We start from the raw sequence: 22,790 nt of genomic DNA, 5'->3' as shown, positions 1-22,790 counted from the left end.
GCAGCTCAGCAGTGAGAATCATTTGGTTAAACAGAGGAGCTGGACATTTTCAGGTTAAATAAGGGAAATACTGATAGAGTCCAGGAATCCTGCTGGGATTTTCCTCCCAGATAGTAATTACTGCATTTTAACTTCTCTGCTACTCTCACTGACCTGGTTTGCAAACAGAAACAAACCATTACAGCTTAATTTATGCAGGGCAGTGGCCCTGCAAGTAGCAGGATAGGAGACCTGGGCTCAGTACTCTCTTTACCTGTGCCCAGGAGAATGGGAAAATTCAAATTTTAAGGAAAAACCTTTGGAGTTGGGAAAACCTCAGAAAATCCACTAATCCTGGATTGCAGGCTTAGTTTCTTTTATTTGTCTTCACTACTCCTGGGCAAAGCACTGGGCTGATCACCAGGTGTGCCCATGGGATGAGCCTGGCAGGGCAGGAGAGGCTGGGATGGATTCCTCCCAAGGGGCTGTGCCAGAGTTTGGAACATGAAGCCCCTTCAGAGAACACTGGCAGTGTCTCCTACACACTGCTGCCTTGAAAACCTGATTTATCTCACTAGATATCTCTTATTGCCTAGAGTAGAAATCCCTCCCAGGGATTTCTCAGCACCAGGCAGAGTGGACTGGACTCTACTCTGGAGTTACCAGCTCTGTAACCTGAAAACAACTGGTGGCACATGAACAAAACTGTGAGTGCTCACAACTGCAAGAGGAGCCTGCACTGGCTTCAGATACAACAGTGGCTTTGCAGCTTGGGATGCTGAGAAGGTGCTGCAGCATATTGCCTTGTAATAACATGAAGCAAAAGCTCAGCAGAAAGTCTGTGAACCAGATAAGATTGATTAAACAATTTCTAAGCAACGGGGTTGCACATAAAAATTTTATTAAAACCTCAAGTGCTAAATTTATTTCCTGGGTCTGTCACCACAATTTTTTTTTTCAGTAGTGATAATTACTACATTAGAAATTAAATGAACCTCATATACTACATCTTTCAGACCTCCTAGGAGAGTTGTGAAAGTGATTTAGGGAAGTGAATTTGCTATTGTGCCTAATCAAGTTACAGTAATTGTCACCTATAATTTTAACTTGACTGCTATGTGTTTAACTGGAAGGTTTACCTTTGGATTTTTTGTAGCTGAGCTTTTCTGGATCTGTTTTTCTACTTCCCATCCTCTTCCAAAACCCACTGGCAGAAGACAAATCATTGCATACAGCTGTGCAGTCAACAGCATTGCTGTTTGCAACCACACTGCCTTCCTCATCAACCTGATGTGTTGCAGCATCAGATGATGTTCCTTGTGCCACCAGCACCAAGTTGTGCCTTTTAAGAGTCTAATCACAGCTGTGTAGATATGGATGGCAATAAAGGGAATTTCTGGGCTGAGGGGCTCCTTGACAGGACTGCAAGTATGGTTCTGACTGGCCTTTGGTTCTGTAGGTGTTTGTAAAGATACATTCACAGATTTGACCCTGCTTTGTGCTTTGGAGATGCTGGGTCATGTGCAGCCCTCTTTGAAATAAGCTCATTAATAAGTTCCTGATTCTGATTCCCCCAGCCAGACCTCACCTTGTTTCCTTAGTGAGCTCTGTGGGGCAGCAGGCCAAAGGCTTTGCAGCTCTGCAGGTGAGTCCCAAAGTAAGATACAATGGAGACAAAGGTGTTCCAGTGTTTCTCAGCAAGAGCCCAAGCTGCTGGGCTGGGAGCTGGGCCACGAGTAGGCTTGTGGAGGCTGTTGATGGCCCCTCCCAAATTGTGCAGCAGGTCCATTGCACAGGTTCCCTCCTGTGCTTTGAGGTCTGGGCAATTGCCCTGGTCATTCATCTCTAAAAGCTGACTGCTCCTCCTCCCCTCTTCTTGCTACAGAGATGTTCCTGTGTGCAGATACAGAGGTGTGACTGCAGTCTGCAACAGGACGAGGTGGACTCAGGGAAGAAGGTAATGATCATGATCATGGAAACTCTAACTCTGAGTCAGGATAACAGATGGAAGAATGGAGCTGCTTCTGACCATACCCATTCAACACAGTGCAACACTTGCCCTCCTGAAGTCCCATCATTTATAAAACTTGTTCCATTTTGGCTGGGATCAGGCCCTCCATTTTTAGAGAGTCTTTTATGGAGCATTAAAGACCCAGAAAGGCTATATTATGTTGATGCAATTAAAGGAGGTTACTCGAAACTATTTTATCACTGTAACACTCATAGAAATTATTGAGCTTGTGTGGCTTTGTGCTGGCACTCTGGAGCAATGTGTATGGAATAGCAGTAACCTTGTCCCTGAATAATTCATGTTGTTTGTCAGCCACTTCTTAAGCCTTTCTGCTTAACCACAGAAGATTAGCATTTTTGTTGCCTTTTTTTTTTTAATCAAAGGTTTGGGGTGGGGGGAAGGGAGGGTGTCAGTTTTCTTTTTAACTTACTTTAAATACTTCCCCAGGCTTTCAGTAGGTACCATAATAATTCAAACTGGGATATTTTGGTCTTAGAAGTATTTTAGCTGGCTCTTAGGCCTGCTACATTATACAACTTTCTGGTAAATCATGAATAAGCTGAAAGGCTAGAGAGCTTTTTTCCTAATTTCTCGAGGGTCCTTTTACTACCTAATTTGTTTTCATCCTATGTTATTTACTGACTAACTCTAATCAACATTTCTGGTATTGTTCCAGTCCACAAGTGTGGGAAGGTTTGGCAGGTAATGTGTGGCAGTGCAGGGAGGCTGAAAGATCCTGGCCTTGAAATGAATATTGCTGGATGGAAATTGGACTGCATTCATTATATGCTGCTGTTCTCCTGAGCTTTTTCTTTGATTAAGGATGCTCCACTGCTGTAAAACAGCAAAGTAAGACTCTGAAGTGATGCTGAGGTGCACAGTTGCAGTTCAGAAATACTCAGCCTCAAAATCAACAGGATGGAGGTAAAAGTCAAGGGTCTGGCTCAGAGCAAAGTCAGGGGAAATGCCAGCCTGGGCAAATACAGAGTTGGGGTTTGTTTTCTTTGCTTCCACCTTAGGGTCATACAAAATAGTCTTTGTTTTTTTTTGTTTTGGCTTTTTTGCTTGTTTGTGTAAATGAAAAGTGAAAATTTGAATTAGTGATGCCATTAAGCATCCATCCTGTATTCCTCATGGAAAAAGCCCAGCAGAGGTAACCCAGGGGGTTTGGCATACACTGGCTGCTGGGATGATGACAGCAGGCAGCTCACTGTCCTGGCCTCTTGTCTGGGAGCTGCTCCTGACCCAGAAGTCACTAAACTGGTGACACATCCCCTTTGTCTGTGGATCTGCACCAGCCCTTTGTGTCTGAGCAAACTAAAATCACTGGCATGCAGCAGCAGCCAAGTCCTGCTGGCACGAGTGTCACTGGAGGGAGAGTGTTTGGGCTGTGCTGCTGACAGCTTTCACAGAGAAATGCTGATATGGGCAGCTCTGTGGGCAGACTTGGTGGAGCAGAGGCTGGAGTGAGATCACTGCTACAGGACACAAATTGTCCGTCTCTGCAAGGCATCTCTGCTCTCCGCTGATCTGTGTGTTCCCTTTATTTTCCATGCTCTTTCTTTCAACCTGAATTTTCATTTGACACACCAGGTAAGGTCTGGCAGGGGATGAGGTGGCAGAAATCAGGACATGGCCCCAGCTGTTGAGTGTGGAGTGCTGTGGTGTGACATTCACACCTTCCTCTGGCACTCAGAGTTGGCTCATCTCCTTTGTGCCATCGCTAATTCTTTTGTGTTCTTCTCTACGCTGTAATATTTAAGAAAACTGGGATGCTCTTGAAACACCAAAAGGCTTTTGGAAGAGACTCCTGTGTTAAATCCCAAACTTTGCAATTCAAACTTTCTAATGAACTAATTATCCAAAATGCTGGCACTGAGTTTCTCCTCCTTCCCTCAGTGATCCAGTCACTTCTCCTGAAGCTGCATCCTGCCCTGCCTTGTGTGTGCTGCCAGGATCATCCCCAGCTCCCCCTGTGCCCTGCCAGGATCATCCCCAGCTCCCCCTGTGCCCTGCCAGGATCATCCCCAGCTCCCCCTGTGCCCTTCCAGGAGCATCCCCAGCTCTCCCGGACCCGGGACAGCTCCGCCTCTCGCCCTCTGCTGCGCTTTCCTCGCTGGGGAGTTTCTCTGCTCCTGTTCCACTCTCAGGTTTCACGCCTCCCTGCTGAGGAGCTGTCCTCAAGTCACATCAGGTAAGCTTAGCTATGCATTGAATTCAGAGAGTGGAACTAATCCCACGTTTCAGCTCGAGAGGAGAACAATGAGGCAGGAGCTGAGCCTGGCCCCTGGCTCCAAGGTAGAGGGTTTAATATATTAGTTGAAACAGATGCTTTACACTTAAGAATGTGTGTTGTGTCTAATTCCACGTCTATCTCTGTTTAGCTGAATGACAGGCCTATATATTTCATGGAATAATAATGTATTACATATATGCCCAAATTATGTATATCATGTATAATGTGTGTATGCTTTGGGCCATTACTCCTGACATAAAAGCTGCAATGCCAAGATCAATAATCTGCATATAAATTCAGGAGGACAGAGAGCACTACTACCATTAGCAGACAGGAGCCCCCTGAACAAGTACATGCTGTTTCTTTCCCAACTGTTGATATTTCAGTCACTGAAGGAACTAAGTTCTGTCCCAGGTTTCATTTCCAGTACTCTGTGGAGAAGTGTCTGGCTTATTGTGAATTTTCTCCCAGCTTTTCCTTTGCCTCCAAGGGATATTCATATTGACTATGACAGAACTGAGTTTAAATTTTTTTAATGATAAAAATATGAACCTTTATTCAGATCTGAATTTATGAAATCCTTATTTATACAGATTTGAATCTTTTAGCTGAGTGACTATGCTGATTGCTAAAAATGGTACTTTACTGCCTTACCAGGTCCCCAAAGTGCAATTGCTATCTTTGGCAAATAGAGGAAAATTTTAATTTCCCCTGATTTGAAATGTAAAAAGAGTGGTGAATAAGAGGGACTGCCCTGAGATCTTGCATGCTTGCAATGTGAGCAGTCTCTGCAAGAAGGAAGTGGCAATAAAACGACTTTCCCTTTTAGCACTATTGTACCTTTGTATCTATTGTACCTTGTACCTTTAGCACTATTTCCCTTTGTACTATTGCTACTATTAGTAAAGAGAACCAAACTCAGAGTTTTTCATGCCTATGACAAGCAAGCATGACAAATCTGAAAATGAGTTAAGACATTCTTTCCTTTTTCCCTGCCCTTCAATTCCTTCCCTGCCCTGCTCCTCACGTGGTGGACAAGTTTTCCCTTCCTGTTAGTTTGGGCCAGCAGGAAAGGTCATTCCCTGCAGGGGAGGAGCCCTTCCCAAGGCAGGTGTGGGCAGGGAAGGCTGAGGAGCTGCTGCAGTGGCCTGAGGATTTCACCAGGAGCCCAAGGGAACACAGGGCTGGCCCAGCCAGACCAGTTTGCACCCTGGCTGATCAGCAGCTTTAGTCCTGGAGGCACAAGCAGGCTCAAAAAGGTGCAGATGTAGCAGTGATGGATCCTCCAGGCTGGGCGCTTTCCTCATTCCTAGTGTGGCTGCCTTGGATTTCCTGTGGGAATTGTGTGTCCTGTGCTTGCCTGGCATGTGAGCTGGGGCAAATGAATAAAGAAGAATTCTGATTTTCAATTCCAATGTGGCCTTTAGTGTTTGCTCTTAAACTTGTGTAGCAGACCAAAATAATTGTGTTTAAATATGGATGGATGTTACAGCAGGATAATACAGATATCTCTATATGAATTTCTACTTTTATTTAAATATCAGTTTATTAAAACACTCTAGGGATGTGCAGTAGTCCAGGCAGTGGTTTTTGGTGTAGTTTTTAAAACCTCAGAATTGGAACCTTGGACAGCCTTCCCCTTGCTACCCAACAGCAAAAAGTGAATGCTCTGCCAGGTCTCAGTATAATATAAACCATTTCATCTTAACTATTTTTATTTAGAAAGCTCTTCTTTATTCTACTAGGTTAAGGAGCAGGCATGTTGTCTCAGCAGAGTTAAATCCCACAGCTTATTACCATGAAATACATAAGCTCAGAGGATATGAAAGTGTTCCATCCAAGAGGATATGAAAGTGGCTGCCCAGGGAGAGTTCAAGGCCTCCTGCATGTGGAACACAGTCCAAGGCTTTAAAGCTGTGCTGTGTCAGGACTTTCAAAAAGGCACTTTTCCAAATGGCCTTTTAAACTGGAATTATCTCCCATAGATGATTAAGACAGACCTGGAGTGGAGAAATGAAAGCACTGAGAAGATTTCAGTTTGGAAGGGCTGCTGTGCTTCAGAGGTGCAGTGGCAGGGGAAGTGCAGCCTGGCACACTGTGACAAGCCCAGGGACTCAAGAGCAGCTTTGTCACTGAGGCTTTAGGAGACCAAACTGGGTGGCAGCTCTGCATCCCAGCTGGCACCACCACAGCTCAAATGTTGCTAAAGCTGAGTGACTCTAGTTGGACACAGCCTTATCTGGGGAAAGAATGAGTGACCTAAACCTGTGTGGTCTTATTTGTAGGTGTTGGGGGTCAAATGATGGATAAATTCATTATCTATCTTGCTGCTTTAGATTTCAGAATCAGTCATTTTCCTTTTTGTACATTCTAATGCAGTATTTGCAAATAATTTCTAGGAATCCAGCCATTGTCTGACTTTCAGTTATCTTATTCATTCTGGACCTCAGGTCAGTGTCCCTTCATTCAATAATAAAGATACTGACCACAAGGAGAAAGTAAAAATTGCCAATAAACAGAAATATTTAAACTGAAGTTTTACAGTCAAATACTCCAAATTGAATATAATCATAGTCTATAGAATATAAATTTTGCAGTTGAATTTGGATGGGGCAAGTAAACAAGAGAAGCAATTGAGGTATCTGTAACACCCATTATTTCATTATTTAAAAAAAATAAACTAATTCCCTGTATTAAAACTATTCTCTTATAGAAGTTGACAAATGGGGCTTTCCTCTATTATCAAAATGGCCACACTATCCATGACCTTCTCCAGGATGTTAAGATTATTTCTGCTTGTTACCTTTCTGCATTCTGAGTAACACCACACTGCCCCATCTTTTCAGATAGTACTGACTCAAAATAGCCATAAACAGTTAGAGGTCTGAGATATTTGTTTTTAAGCTACAGGACTTCTGAGATATAAAAAGAACTCTGGTGTATTAAGTTTCCAGTTTTCTTTAGGCTGAAAGGATGAAGGGGAATGCTACATTCCTTCCTATTGCAGCTCTGGGGATTCTATGTTTTATATTCAAATTCTTCAAAATACAAAAAAAAAAAAAAAAAGTTACTGAAGAGAGGAAAAACTCAAAAACACACCAGCTCTGAGTGATGACTTCAGAATAGCCCAGGGGTACAGGATGGTGTTGAGTAATTCAAGTTTACTTTCTGCTAAAAGATCCCTCTGGCTTCACTGGCTCCTACAATTGAGGAGGGAACCCAGTTTGCCCTTGCCTTTCTTGGCTTGTTCCAGGCAGAAATGGCACTTTATTTTTGCTGTCACCTTTCTCTATCCATCTCTGCTCTTCAGGAAGTGGCTGCACCTTTCCCACAGCTGAATCCCATTCTGACCACAGTGAGATCAGTGCATTGAAGTCCCAGTTCTTGGCTGTCACTGTCAGGCCAGCAATGACAGATTTCTGTGCAGGCTGCTCTGGGTTTGTCCATGCAAGCTGCAGTTTCAGTAACACACAATGCAGGCAGAAGCAAAAATGGATGGAGGAAAGAAGGGGCAGCAAGACATCATTGCTCTTCTCTGTTCTCACCTCTTCCATCATTGCAAGGGTCTGTTTGATCTGGGATGTCTGGAATAGAGGGGACACAGCCAGAAGGGCTTGGAGATGAGATTGAACCACTTGTTCAAACCCTGGAGACAAGGACAGGAACACACCTTTTCCTGCTCTGGATGGGGCATTATTTGACATGTGTGTGTAGTTTGTTTTACAGTGACCAGGAAGCCTGGGGGATATGGGCCATGTTTGTGGCAAGAGGGATTTTGGAGATTCCAGGTCTGATATGCAGTGTTTGTTCCAAAGAGCTGGGAGCTGGTTATTTTTTAAGTGGTGCTTTAAAAAAACATTTTTAGGAATAAGAAATAAGCGCACAGATATGCATGAAAGACCAACAAAAATACTTTACTTGCAAAGAGGCTGGAGGTAATTCAGTCTTAGAGGATGCTCTGGTAGTGCCACATTTTCTGCTGGCACCTGATGCTCACCTCTAACACAGCCATGAGAAGGGTCCTGGTATCTTTAGGAAGAATCACCATAAAACTGACAATTAGAGACTTGACAAGCTGGAACAGGGCTGTGTCCTTTCAGATGGCTTTGGGTTATACCTGCTGAAAAATGAGGTTTTCAGGGGGACCAAACTCACTGAATCTCTTCTTCCTGTTCCCTGTGTTGCACAGAGCAGTGAGATCCAGCTGACAACAGAGTTCTTGTTTCGGTGCAGGTACCCCAGCCTTCTCTTTGAGGCTCCTGGTAATCACACACTACTCCTGCCAAACTTTATTTTGACAGTGGAAGAATGGCTATTTTGTGCTCCAGGGTACATCACTGTCATGTCACCCACATGGCACTAGTCACCCCGGTCTGTAGCAGCTGCTGGGACTTGCTGACCACAGCAGAGCCTGTCATTGTGAGATTAAGGAGGGATTAGCTCTGTGATTTTAGTCAGCCTTAAGAGAAAGGTTAAAGACTTTGGGAGAGGGCAGTACGTGTGTGTGCGCGCGCACATGTGCCTTCCAAAACAACAGATGGTTTCAATAAAGTTGCTCCTGCTGCTAGGAAGTGGCACTTCTTGACATTAGCAGAGCTATATCTCATCAGGGTTCTTGTTTCTAGCAGGCTGGCTCAGCATGGCCGAGCCCACGTCTGGCATGGGGTAATCAGGGAGGCGCTCCCATCTCTGCCCCATTAATTGCCCCCTGCCAGGCTGCCCTCTCTGCTGATGGAACGCCCCCTGTGCTCCGTGGGGCGGCATCGATCGCCTTTGAAGGGCAGCTTTCCCTCATGATCTGCAATTCCCCCCACTTAAACTGCAGCCAGGAGTGTCTTTGTACGGATTCTGCAGGCAATGTGTGATTTCTTGGAACCGCTAAACAAAAACCTCTCTGCTCCAATCAATGGATCGATGTATTAAATTATTGTGCAGCTAAATTAATGTGCCCCTCGGTGACAGAACTGCAGAAAATGAGCAGTGTTTTATGCATTAAAGACAACCTAGTAAAAGATTGTTTTTCAAGGTTAGATTGTTCCACAGTGAATATCAAGATTTTTCCAATTAAAATATGAGGGGTTTTCAGAGCTGCATCAGCTCTATTGCTTCTCACAGTGTCACAGTGCAAATTAACAGGTACAAATAACTGAAAAACTGGAAATAGTAATTGAGACATATTTGGGAGTTAGCAAGTGATACTGTTTGTGGGGTTTTTTTTTTACTAGTTTGTATTTAAATTTTATAGGTAAACAATTTTGCTGGAAATCACTGTGGGGTTATTTTGTTGGGATTTTTGTTTGCTTGTTTAAACTCAGGAGTCATGAAAAATGTCACCATTTATAATGTTGTCAGGAAAAACTAAAGAGCTTCTGCAGCCCTTGGTTTTCTCTTTTCAGGCTATATGTGGGGACAGGCTGTACCTTCCTTTCATGATGCCCTCTTTTCAGTGAAAAAAAACCAGAAAAAAGGGCAAAGAAAAAAAAAAAACAGGATGCAGTGACCTCTTCCTACAACTTTAAAGTAAACATGATATCCAAAATGAAAATGGGAATATTCATGTGGATTAAAATTTGTTCCCTTTTAAATCTGCAGCCCTGGTTCAGATTTTCTTTGAATTTTGGTCCAGTTGCATTTCTTATCTTCATTTTACTGACAGCAGAAAACATGGGGAGTTCCCTACACCCTAAATACTGTGTGGCAAGAGCTGCCTGTTCCAAAAGTGCCCTGTGCACCCTCCCTTGTGCAGCAGGAGCACTGGGACAGGTCCCTCCCTGGTGACCCAAACCAGCCATTTCAGAGATAGGATGTTCTCTCTGTCCCTATGCTGAAGGCAACCAGATGAACCAGTTTGCTAATTAACTTGTTCTGCAGGTACAATGACAAAGGAAAACCTTTTCAATAACTTCAATGTTTACCCAAACTCTTTTTATGGGTATCTTCTAAGTTCTCAAATATCTGAGTTTTCATTTTGTCCACTTTTTGCTGAAACTTTTTTCTTTCCCTCTTTTCCCTCTTGAGCTCATGACAAAGACATTTTTATTCTGAAGGCAAGAACCCCAGAACTCACAGTGCCAGCTGTGAGTTTATAAAGAGTCCAATCTCTCTAATCACTTCTAAAAGACAGACAGACTGTTTGTTCCTTATCAGTTGACATAATTTCATTTTTATTTTGAACCTTTGGAATATCAAATGGGAAAATTTTGCCACCAAGTGTATGTTTTCAAGCTCTATCTCCAGAAATGATAAATTAGGTGTGAAATTAAAGCACAAGTGAAAGCATCCTGGTCCCTCAATAACGAGGACTTTGAATCCTTGCAAAATCCTAAAATAGGTTTCAGTGCATTGCTGTCAGAACTAAAAAAATATATTAAAGTACCAGAAGTTATTACAATAAAAAATAGAAATTTGTGGCAGCATCAAGAACCCAATTTTTCACTTCCACACTCAAATATGGGCCTGCATCACTCCACAGACAAAACAACAACAGGAGAAAGAAAATGATGCAGAAGAAGAGAGATGGAATTCTTTAAGCATCTTGTGATTTCTGAAAGAACAGGCTCAAATATTAGTGTGCAATGCAAATGCCATTTATGTGAAGCTTTAACATGGTGTGTGACTGTCATGGATTTCAGAGCGGCTTGCACAGGCAGCACATCTCATTCTGCCCCTCAGAGTTCCAGGGAATAGGATGCAGAACTGGGTGAAAAACTGGGTGAAAACCTCCAGACTTCCATGGTGCTGCATCCTAGGAGAGCTGATGGAGGTTTCCAGGGAGGGGAGAGGGTGATGGAGTTATTCCACTTGAGAAAGGCTTCAGCCTCAGCAAAAGTGCTGCTATTGATACCTCTTAAAGCACATCTAAACCTGTTTGTATGGCAATTTGCTTGCTTCACCAGAAACTATACAAAGGTAAGCTATTTCAAGTGCTCCAAAGCGCCAGTTCAGTGTGGGATTTGTATTAAAAACCATTCTACATTTGGCTTCTGCATTTTAACACTAATCCAGCCCGGCCCACACATCCAGACCGAAGGAAATGAACTGTATCAGGCAATGTCATTTGCTAAAGGGTGAGAGCAGAGGAATTCTCCATCCCCTCGTTTCACATTTCTAGGGACAATTTCACAGGCCGTGCCGTTGCTGAATGGGGAAATTGGAAAACTGCAGAATCGATTTGCAGACGTGAAGTTCTATTTTCTTGTGCACCTCCTTCATCAGAGTCTCCATCACTCCTGCCTCGTGCAGCATTATCATCGGAGCAGCCTGGACACCACTGATAATTACTGACTGAGGGGAAGGCTGTGCCTTGCAAGCAAAAGTAAAACCAGTGGGGTGGCACTGCCTTTAAATGCACCTGCTTTGGAGAAGTGGTCAGGCTACTAATTTCTGGGAGTTAACGGGAAATGAATTTAAAAATATTATCCAAATTGGTTTTGTTTGCTTTTTTTCCCCAAACAAAACTTCCCAGCTAAAAGCTGTGAAGATGTATTAAATATATTTTTCATAAAGGCAGGAAAAAGAGACATGATTTTGCAATGCTTCCGTTATTTAATTATTGTGTTTCACAAAGAAAAAAACCTCAAAACCTCTTCCACAGCAAACACCTGATAATGACACCATCCCCAAAAATAAGACCAGTGGCTAATTGCTTTAGAAAACTGGAAAACTTGGTGATTGTCATCCACCTGACCTCTGGGATGGAGAGAGAAATGTGATATTAAGGGTCAGGGACAACAAAATGGTCACTTGTGTCTGCAGCCATTCAGCAGCTCTGTAGGACAGGTAGGGCTGATCAGGCTGCCCACAGCGTGCTGGGGTTACCAACCCTCGAAAAATTCAGAATTCCTGTGTAATAAGCTTTCAGACCAAGTAGGAGATTATTGGTTTATGTTAAAGGTAAATTCAGCCTTGCACAGCTGTGGGTCTCTCATCCTGCCCCTCAGCACAGCCCTGCAGCACCAGGACGCTGGCAGGCATTGCTGTACCCCTCTCTGCCGGCGGCGCCAGCTCCGCCGAGCTCCTCCGGGGGACACCTGCAAGGCTTGCCACAGGAGAACGGCAGGGATTGGGGGTGGAGGGGGTAATCTACCCCTCTGGAGAGGCCATTTCTGCCGGGTGTCCCTGGTGGGGAGGGAGCAGGCTCCAAACCCCGGGACAAGGCGCTGACGGTACCCACGGGCACTGCCCCGGGGCCCAAAATGGCGGCTGGCCCCCGGCGCCGCCGCCTCGTTGCTACGCGACCGGCAGGGCCCGCCTCCCCCTGAGAACTACAACTCCCAGGCATCCCGCTCCGCAGGGACTACAACTCCCGGCAGGCCCCGCGCGCGAAGCCCTGCCTGCCCGCACTACATATCCCGGCAGGCAGCGGGGGCAGTGGCCAATCGGTGTTGCCGATGCTGCGTGGTGCGCGGCCGGCGCTGAGCGGGGGAAGCGGCGCGGTGACATTTCCTGCCGGGCCGCCCCCGGAGCCGCTGCCCGAGCGGGGCCCAGGATGGCAGCGCTGGGAGGTCGGTGCGGGGCCACGGGGGAGCGCCCGGGGCGAGAGGGGGGTCCTGGTGAAGGGTACCGGGACCTGAGAGGTGTCTGGGGGGCAGCGGCTGGGAGGGGGTTCGGCCTGTGCTGGGGCAGCGCCGTGTGAGGGGCTCGGGGTGCCCGGGCTGTGAGGGCGCCCTGCGAGGGCAGCGGGGCTCGGCTGTGGGGCTGATGGCGTGAGGGGAGCGGGGCTGTGCGGGAGAGGGGCTGTGCTGGGTGAGGCTGTCCCGTGAGGGTGAGGGAGGGACCCCCCTGCTATGTGAGGGGAGAGGGAGTGGGGCTGAAGAAAGGCTTCCATGAAAATGGGTGTGCTCGCTCTCCTCTTTGCCCCTTTGTGTTGCCTAAATTTTGTTGGAAGCACTCTGTTGCAGTCAGCAGCTTTACCTGATTTGCAGCTCTGGCCACCTAATGTTTTTCTTCTGAGCTCTCCTTTGTTGTTTTTGTTGCGTAAAAATATTGGTGCTATTACGAAACAGATTTTTGTGCTCGAGCTATTGCTCAATTTTCACTTTGGGATTTACTTCATTAGGCTTATCACATGTTATTTAGTAGCATATGCTCGGCTAAATATGTTTCCACGGTGATGTATGAGCTCCTTCACACCTGAGAAATTTCAAATTAAAATTCTGTTTTATTTGCAGAGAAAACATGTAACTATCTACAAATTTATGGGAGTTTAAGTTTAGACTTATTGTAGGGTTGTTTCTTCATGAGCCTCTGCTCCAGCCATTACTTGTGTGAGGCAGGAGCCAGTTCCTGTTTCAATGTGAAGTTAAATATTTACATTCAGGCTTGTGTAACGATGGGGTGGTTTGGGGACTTATTTCATTCCTCTGTGTCCCTTTTTGTTTTACAGGTCAATAAGTGTTGTGTTTCTTGACTTGATTTCCCCTTCCTCAGTTGTATGAAGTATTTTAATTGTTTTCCTTAATGCAGATAAACTTTATAGGGGTATAAACTTTATAGTTGAATGGTAACTGGCACTGTGAAAAGGAAAAAAAAGTATTGAGGTCTCTTTATGTATTTACTCACCCTTGTCAATGTTTGGCTTGCTATTGAAGGATGATCATGCTGAGGAAGTATGGAGTATCAATTTGTGCTAATTCTTGGTCATGCATGGGCTTTTGGCTGGTGTATGAATTTTTTGGAGGCTTTTTTTTGTTATTGGTTGTTGTCTGTAAAAGTTTCAATTTTGCTTTGTAGAACCAAGTCAGTTTTCACAAACACTGAACGGAGTCCCTCCCTCAAACCAAGTCAGCAGTGGAATGGATCCCTTCCATGCCTGTAGTATTCTCCAACAGCTGAAGACCATGTATGATGAAGGACAGCTGACAGACATTGTGGTGGAAGTGGATCATGGGAAAACATTCTCCTGTCATAGGAATGTTCTTGCTGCAATCAGTCCTTATTTCAGGTACAACCATCCCTTGTTCTAGTGGGCATCAAAGCAGACAGGATATTAGTATAGGTATGGTTTGTTTAGATTTTCATTTAATGAAAATGAGTTCTGTGTATTTATACATAATATAGTGCACCTAGCAAGTAAAGATTACTGTTCTCTTAAGGTCAATGAATTAACAGTGTCTGTTCCTCAAAGGAAAGTTTCACTGGAGACAATGTCACACAATTGTAAGCCAAGCAAAACTGCCCCCAGTACTGAGAGTATCAGAGATACAGTAAGAACATATTGAAGCGATTTGTTTCTTTTCAAGTTACATATTTTAGCATGCTGGAGTATATGTAGGAAATAACTGCTTGAAGGTTGAATGCAAAGACTTGGACGTGTCAAGACCTTTGCTTGTAAACTCAGTGAATTTTAACATGGAGTTAGTGAGATAATTGTGCTAAGTTAGTGGTAAGCAAGAAGTTCCACTTTTGTTCCAGTAAGGGTAGAAATGATCTTACATTGAGGTATCCCAACAGGAAAGTGTAACACCTGTGATAAATGTTTGTGCTGACAGAGGGGCAAACACATTGGGGCTGGCTGTACAATATATTTAATTTTATGCCTGTAGCCAAAGGTAACTGCGGGCAGACTGGTGAGGGTAACAGCTGCAGGCAGACTGGTGAGGGTAATAGCTGCAGGCAGACTGGTGAAGGTAACTGCAGCCAAGGTGCTGGGTGTTTGTGCCTTGCAGATCGATGTTCACGAGCGGCCTTACCGAGAGCACGCAGAAGGAAGTTCGGATCGTTGGTGTCGAGGCAGAGTCGATGCATTTAGTGTTGAACTATGCATATACCTCCAGAGTAGTGCTGACAGAGGCCAACGTTCAAGCTTTGTTCACTGCAGCCAGTATCTTCCAGATCCCTTCCATCCAAGACCAGTGTGCTAAATACATGATCAGTCACTTGGACCCACAGAACTCCATTGGGGTGTTCATCTTTGCTGATCACTATGGTCATCAGGAACTCAAGGACAGGTCACAAGACTACATTCGCAAGAAGTTCCTGAGTGTCACCAAAGAGCAAGAGTTTCTTCAGTTGAGAAAAGACCAACTGATAAGTATCCTCAACAGTGATGATTTAAATGTAGATAAGGAAGAACATGTTTATGAGAGCATTATAAGGTGGTTTGAGCATGAACAGAATAAGAGAGAAGTGCACCTTCCAGAAATATTTGCCAAATGCATCCGTATGCCTCTGTTGGACGAGACCTTTCTAGAGAAAATCCCTCCCGTGTTTGCACAGGCGATGGCCAAAAGCTGTGTACAAAAGGGACAGCCCAGTGCCAATGGCTACACGCAGCGGCTCGGGATGACCGCTTCCGAAATGATCATCTGCTTCGATGCTGCCCACAAACACTCAGGAAAGAAGCAAACAGTGCCTTGTTTAGATTCGGTCACAGGGAGAGTGTTCAAACTATGCAAGCCACCCAATGACTTGAGGGAGGTGGGAATTCTGGTGTCTCCCGACAACGACATTTACATCGCGGGCGGGTACAGGCCCAGCAGCAGCGAGGTCTCCATCGACCACCGGGCCGAGAGTGACTTTTGGATGTACGATCACTCTGGCAATAGGTGGATTCCCAAGGCTCCCCTGCTGCGGGCCAGGATAGGCTGCAAGCTGGTTCACTGCTGTGGGAAGCTCTATGCCATTGGGGGCAGAGTGTATGAAGGAGATGGGAGGAACTCCCTCAAGTCTGTGGAGTGCTACGACAGCCGGGAGAACTGCTGGACAGCTGTGTGCCCCATGCCCGTGGCCATGGAGTTCCACAGCGCTGTGGAGTACAAGGATAACATCTATGTTTTACAGGGTAAGGTGGTGTGACTGCCTCTCTGGTGCTTTACTGGAAGTGGGGATTGTTCATTCTGACTGTCTGTGTTTTCTTTAGCAATTTGGAAAAATCCCTTGGGCAACGGGGTGGGGGAGAAAAGGGGGGAACTAAGGAAGAAGGAGGTTGCTGTTTGAATTCTCATGCCCTGGGAATGTGTCACTAAGATGTAGTGCTGAGTTATTGCAAAGATGGCATTTTTGGTGGTATTCTGAGTCAACAATACAGTGTTTAAATTAACTCTGAAAATTCTTCATTAAATCTTTACCTGGATGAAATGCACCAACATTGAAGAAAAAATATTGTCCTATGAAAAAGCACTTTGCATTTTACTTAGCTAAAGCTGAGAAAATTCCTGGTGTCTTGTTCTTGGTAACTTGTAAAAGTTGATTAACGACTTCTAAGCCTTCATTTCCTGTCCTACCCTACTTTCTGAAGTCATCTTAGAAACTGGAAAGAGATAAAGCATCTCTCTTAGTTAACTCTGTTCCTTTGGTCAGTAATTACAGTAGTGCCTTTACACTCAGTGCACACTGAAAAGTGCTGAGACTGCTCTGAGGCTGTGGTAAGAGACCCACAAAGTGGGAAAGGAGGAAGGAGGAGGAGATGTCCCAGTTTTGTTTTGCTGAGGGCCACCTCTGTAAACACCTGCTCAAGCTGGGGTCTCATGCACACCAACTCCTTGGGTCACTTCTATACAAATCTAGGCAACAGAGAAGAAACAGGAAAAACAATACTGTAAGATCTTTATTATTTAGCAGAAGAAGTTAACATTATTTCTTGACTTTGCATTCATGATGTTCCATGTGATTTGCAGTTTTCTTCTTCCATTGTTTCTGTATCATGTTCTACTCTTGTTGGTTGTGGCCTTAAGTAGTTCTGTTGTGCTAAAACGTTCTTTAAATCTCTCTTGAGTCAGATGTCTGCTTTAGGTGTTTAGAAAGGAATGCTGAAGAATGCTGAACTTAGTATTTGTTCTTTTAGTGTTCTTAGAACTGATAAAAGGTGGATGATATTATAACCTATAGAACAAGAGTGCACCTTGTTCACAAGTTTTAGCTGCTCTGATTCTGTGTTTCATTGCTTTAAGTGACAACTGACTGCTCACACAAATAAGCTGCTTCCTGTGCTAACCAGCAAATTCTAAAGAGTGGTGTTATGAGTGGCTAGAAAAAACTAGATTGAGCTGTGCTGTAGTATAAAGAGCTTAGCTTTTAGTAATTTTTCTAGGGAAAACTCCTGTGTTAGAAGTAGTCAATAAGAATTGATGAGTGTGAAAATGCCTATGGAATGCTAGTGTCAGTCACAGGAGATTGCACTGTGGAACAAAACTAGATAATCAAAATTAGTATTGTCTGTAAGACTTAAACTCTGTTCCACCAATTTTACTGTCTCACTTCTGCATTCTTTGTTATACTTGAGGTGTTTGGTCACACAAGAGCTTGGTTAAAATTCTTGAGATAGCCATGTGAAATCATGTGTGATTTGAATTCTGCTACTATTGCCTTTCTCCCACTGGACTTTACAAAAGTCAAGGTAGTCTTTATCCATGTTCTTTTCATGAAATGTACAGAGTTATTGGTCACCTGAACTTCCTTTATCTGCAGTCTGTAGCTGCTGCTCTGTGCACTGAGCAGCAGAAGTGTTTTATGACCTAACCACAAACCATGAATCAGTAGCTTCATGCAGGTTCTCACCTGGCCTCCATTTCACCAATCAGCCTGAATGTGTAACCCAGCCACCTGATACAGCAGCTCCAAAATCTGAGTGTAGTGTAAGACAGAATTCAGGGTTTGAACGCCGCTAAACCTGAGCAAATCATTGTGAGACTCCCCATCTGCAGATGACGCATTGTGAAGATGTTAAAGAGTGAAACAAATGCACTACAGATATTTCAAGACAGGAATCTTGAAAGGTTTAGTCCCAAATTAAAAAGCATGGTTTAGAAATGATACAGGATACCTAGAAACTGTGTAAAAGGTGTTTCTTTCTAGGATACCTAGACACTGCGTAAACTGTAATATCTGTTTACACATATTTCTGTGTAAAATATGTTTCAAATGCTCTCTGCTTCATCTGAATCAGAAATTCAAAGTAGGTTTTAGTGATGCTATTAATCTTTTTGTAAAGTACTAAAAGGAAAGCAGCTGATGGTGCTGGGGAGTTTGTTTTGGGATGCAGGCTCTAGAACATTCAGTGTGTTCTGTCTGTGGAAGGACTTACCTGAGAGCTCAATTACTGCGGAACTGTTGTCTGGAAACAAAGCATGAGTTATATTTTATTCTCCCTCTCTCTCCAGGGGAGTTCTTCCTTTGCTATGACCCTCAGAAGGATTACTGGGGATTCCTGACCCCAATGACTGTGCCTAGAATCCAAGGCTTGGCCACAGTGTACAACGACTCCATCTATTACATCGCGGGCACCTGCGGGAACCACCAGCGCATGTTCACCGTCGAGGCCTACGACATCGAGCAGAACAAGTGGACTCGAAAGAAAGACTTCCCCTGTGACCAGTCCATCAATCCATACATCAAACTGGTTCTCCTCAAAAACAAACTCCATCTCTTTGTCAGAGCTACTCAAGTCACTGTTGAAGAGCACGTTTTCAGAACCAGCAGGAAGAATTCTCTCTACCAGTACGATGAGGTCACTGACCAGTGGCAGAAAGTCTACGAGACTCCAGACAGGCTCTGGGATTTAGGCCGGCATTTTGAATGTGTTGTTGCTAAATTGTATCCGCAGTGTCTTCAGAAAGTTATTTAAATTCTTTTTTTTTTGGGTTTTGTTTTGTTTTGTTTTTTTTTTTCAGTAACAGGCCTTAGTGATTTCAGTGGTAATTTGATGCTAGAGAAAACATGTCTTAAAAGAAAACAAAGAAATTCTGTCAGTATTTATTGTAAGATGAAACAGACAGTTTTTTGTATATGGGGATGGGTGCTCTTTAAAGGTTGCAGTCCGGGGAGGGACTTGCTGGTTCAGTTTCATGTTCACTGATATTTTCCTGGGAAATGAGAAGGAGGTTACAAAGTGCAATTATCAGCATTTTTTTTCTGGTATACACTTAATCATGTCATACTAAAGGTTTTTTTTGTGGTAAAAGCAAATGAAGTGGAAGAGCCAGGATAACTATGCACTACAGTGAAAGAAAATCTAGCATTAATAGTTAAGGATGTCCAAGATGTGTTGAAGTGACTTTTCTTCTCTTTTTTTTTAATACGGGTAAAATTTGAGGCAATATCACTAAGTTTTGTTGCTTTTTTTTTTTTTAATTTAGATTGAAAGTACATAGAGAGGAATGGTAGATCCTGATTCATAATGATCTCTTCTTTTTGTACTGTTTTTGAAGTCTGCTAAGATGTTTGTGATGTTGTTTGTGCACTGCAATTTGGGAGAAAAACTCAAGTCAGAATTGGATTGTGGAGTACCTTTGCCCCGGATGGAGGCCTGTTCATATTGTTGTACCAGTTCCTGTCTGTGGATTTTTGTTGAGATTGAGCTTAATGATAGTGGGGAAAATACCCCAAAACCTGTTTTTTGCCACATAGGTGTAGTGCTGTAAAAACTTTTTTTTTTTTTTAACACTGATTAAAACTTTTTTTTTCACCCCGTAAAGGGCTTTAACCCAAAAGTTGATGGTGCTAGTACATTTTTAATACTTGTTTGTCTGAACTGGGCCAGCCTTCTGCTACTGTTTAAGACAGCCTGTTATTTTCCATGGAGTGTGTGTCTGTCTTCAGGCCCTGTCCTGTCATCAGATTCTTTTCTAACATAACATTTTTACTGCAGTGGTGTTCTTGCACAGAATGGTGACAGGATATGGCCTTAATAATACTGATTCTCTTTTATTTTTTCTCTTTGTGTGGAGTGTTCATTCTGTCTCCACTATAGTACAGTGCTATGTGCAGAGTTGGCATGTGCTCTGGTGATTTGGAAAAGTGTGGTTTAACTTTGCCAGTTGTTTTTCTTTTCTCTTTGCAGTCAAGCCCCCAACTATCTTCTATTTCCTTCTGATCTATAATGTGAAAAGTTGCACTACTGAGCTGTTAGCATTATCCAGTGTATTAAAGCAAAATTGACAATAAGCATCCATGGCTTAAATTATCTTAGGGGAAATACAGAATAAGGAATATATTGCAACACTTGTCTTTATGTATTTAACATTTAACTTATTTTTAAAAAGCTAATAACTTTGACCTTCAGTCTCTACTTCAGTAGTGAAAATTGGATTTAAAAGGGAAAAGAGGACTCCTAAAACTTGCATCAGCTGTGATTTACCAGGTTTCTTACAGCTCTACTTTTTGCAGAGCTTTAAGTTATCCTACTCTTTGCTGTCTTTTCCTGTTGACCTAAGTAAACCAGTTAACTTGACATGGCACTGGCCATCACTGCCTGAAAGTGCTTACCATTATCTGGCTTAGCAGCTGATATTTCAGTCAGCCAAATATTTAGCTCATTGTTTATCCCCCTGGCATGGCTGAGGATTTGGATAATGTTTGTTTACTACGTGGTCTTCCTGTTCCCAAATGGAATCTTCCTAACACATGAAAATACTCGCCTGGTTCTATTTATTAATTCTTGCACAAAATGTTTGAGAGGCAAAAACAAACAAAAAACTGTGAAATGAAAAGCAAAATAAAAATGCCTCTTTGCATTACATACCTCATCTTCCAGAGACTCACCAAACTCTTCTTCCAATGCAAGCACCTGCATTTTGATTTTTTCCTGAATTTGGCAATTCTTGCTTAGACTGCATTTTCCAACAGTGTTGAGGTGTGTTGTTTCTTTGTTTAGTTTTCTTCCTCTGGGTAGTTTTATCTATATGCATAGCCAGGAATAAGGGGTTTTCTGAAAAGTACAACTAATTTAATGTTTAACTAATGATCCTTAGTCCTTGGCTAGCTCTCTTTGTGCTGTTGTAGGCCTCTAGCTGCAAGCTTTCTGAAGCACCCTCCCTAACAGTGTTGCATTTGTGTGTAAAACCATTTTTTTTTTGCAAAGTGTTATGTAACTTTTTCCTTGTTTCTTTGTGTTTCTTTTTTTTTTTTTTTAGCTTGGTTGACTATTTACAAGATTTCTTGCTGCTTTTTGACAATCTATATTTATTTAGTAGAACAAATTTCAATATATTACTTGAAACTATGAAATAGAATTGAGTTAGCAGTTGACTGGTCATGTGATGTATAGGAGTACAATATGCTGTGGTTAATTCTGCAGTAGGTTTGTTAATTTTGTTTATCTGCACTAAAGTACGAAGATCTCCATTCTGTTTAACCATTCAAACTGAGGGTGTGATCCAAGTCTGTCATGTGTTTGAAAGCTAAATCCTGGAAATTGCTGTGGGAGTAGAATATACTAAATCTTTTGCATGAGGAGTTTGTTGAGACAGTAATGTAGCTGTGACATTTTGCCAATTCTTAAATGCTTCTACGTTATGCTGAAAGTCAGATTCCTGGTAAAGTTTTGCTTTAGAGTCAGGCTTAAGTAAACTTGCACAGCACAAAAAAAAATAATTGCACCAAAGGTACTGATAATATTTGAACAGTGATCTGTACATTTTGCTCATTTGGAATTTTTGTTTTATTGCATTTGTTTATTTCCCTTTATGAAATGAATTTCTAGTGTTGTAAGAACTTAGGTGAGTGTAAATCTCTTCCAAAATTATTAGTTACTTTAGAAGGAAACATTTTGTAATTTCCACTTGCTTCCATCAATGAAATTTAGAATAACTCAGAGCAGTTTTGGTGCACCAGACATGCAGTGTGTGTATGTTCTACAAGAGATCCAAGAGCTCCCTGTTTGCAAGGCTGTTGAGAAGTGGCATCCAACATTCAGTGCTCAGGTATGTTAGTAAGAAGTACTGTAGTCCTATGAGGGCAAATGTGTGGATTTTTAAACATTTTGCCATAATTGCACAATTTTGCATTTTTACTTAATGTCATGTTATGTTTCTTAAAATAAACCTATTGTTGAAATACAGTGGAGTTTAACTGTTTTTGTGGCAAATCTGTGTGCATTTAGTAAATTTCTGAAAATTAATCTGATGTATTTTTGATGTTTGTTCAGTTCTTCTATTTCTGGAGTTGTGCCTCACCTGTGTGTAATGTCATTTTTGTTTTTAATGTGGAAGGTGCTTTGTTCTTTTGTCTCATTCCTTGTGGCTGTTCAGGTGTAACTTCTGGTTTGTTTACACTCGGGCAACGTGGTCTTTGCCTTCCCTTTCTCCATGCCTTTGGCTGCAGTTGGCATTCCAGCAGGAGTGTCAAGTGGGGCTTTCCAGCCTGAGAACACTATTGGAAAACCCCAACCCCTTTACACTGAATTTCCCAGCACCCTTGCTGCAGAGCTGAGAACTGGAGAGCCCTGGCTATCCAAGCAAAGCAGAACTGCTGCAGTGATGGTTGCAGAACTGCTTGCATGTGGTACTGGTTGGATGAGAGCCTTTGTTCCCTTCCAGAGGCTCTCATGACCAGTGGAGATGCCAAGTCATGGCAGCCTGGGAAAACACCATGGGATTCTCTTGTTGGGGACATTGTGCTGATTCTCTTGTGCTGCCATTGTCAGGTTCTGCAGGCAGTGTCTGTGTGCAGTCAGGGGCTCTGATCCTGCTCTGACTGCAGAGCTGTGCTGGGCTGGCTCCTGTGGCTGGGATGGTGCTCTGGAGAGCTGCACCCTTTGGGAAAGCCAGGCCAGGGAGGCACTGTGGATCTGGGGGCAGCACTTGGGATGTTTCAAAGTGTGTCTTGGGGTGGGTGATGAGTGAGTCA

The 22,790-nt window shown here is 43.3% G+C and overlaps 2 protein-coding genes across 2 annotated transcripts in view; one reads left to right on the top strand and one right to left on the bottom strand.

Moving 5' to 3' along the window:
- Positions 1-11,477, bottom strand: part of LRIG1 (leucine rich repeats and immunoglobulin like domains 1) — a 197,160-nt gene extending 185,683 nt beyond the window's left edge. The window contains 1 exon segment of the mRNA XM_058032213.1: positions 11,406-11,477. Within this exon segment, the coding sequence (XP_057888196.1) occupies positions 11,406-11,477 (72 nt within the window).
- Positions 11,478-12,674: 1,197 nt separating this feature from the next.
- Positions 12,675-21,998, top strand: KBTBD8 (kelch repeat and BTB domain containing 8). Its single transcript, XM_058031889.1, has 4 exons — positions 12,675-12,730; positions 13,959-14,169; positions 14,894-16,008; positions 18,326-21,998. Exons 1-4 carry the CDS (start codon positions 12,715-12,717, stop codon positions 18,787-18,789), a joined length of 1,806 nt encoding a protein of 601 aa, XP_057887872.1. The 5' UTR covers positions 12,675-12,714; the 3' UTR covers positions 18,790-21,998.
- Positions 21,999-22,790: the final 792 nt, after the last annotated feature.

Source organism: Melospiza georgiana, chromosome 11 (assembly GCF_028018845.1).
Source record: "Melospiza georgiana isolate bMelGeo1 chromosome 11, bMelGeo1.pri, whole genome shotgun sequence".
Lineage (NCBI taxonomy): Eukaryota > Metazoa > Chordata > Aves > Passeriformes > Passerellidae > Melospiza > Melospiza georgiana.
Note: the sequence above shows the minus strand (reverse complement) of the source record. Positions and strands in the feature narration are given on the sequence as shown.

Bases quoted from the DNA above. Each gene is read 5' to 3' on its own strand.
- KBTBD8 (XM_058031889.1), top strand. The intron at 14,170-14,893 runs GTACAACCATCC...TGTGCCTTGCAG, and splicing joins GCAATCAGTCCTTATTTCAG to ATCGATGTTCACGAGCGGCC. The intron at 16,009-18,325 runs GTAAGGTGGTGT...CTCTCTCTCCAG, and splicing joins TAACATCTATGTTTTACAGG to GGGAGTTCTTCCTTTGCTAT.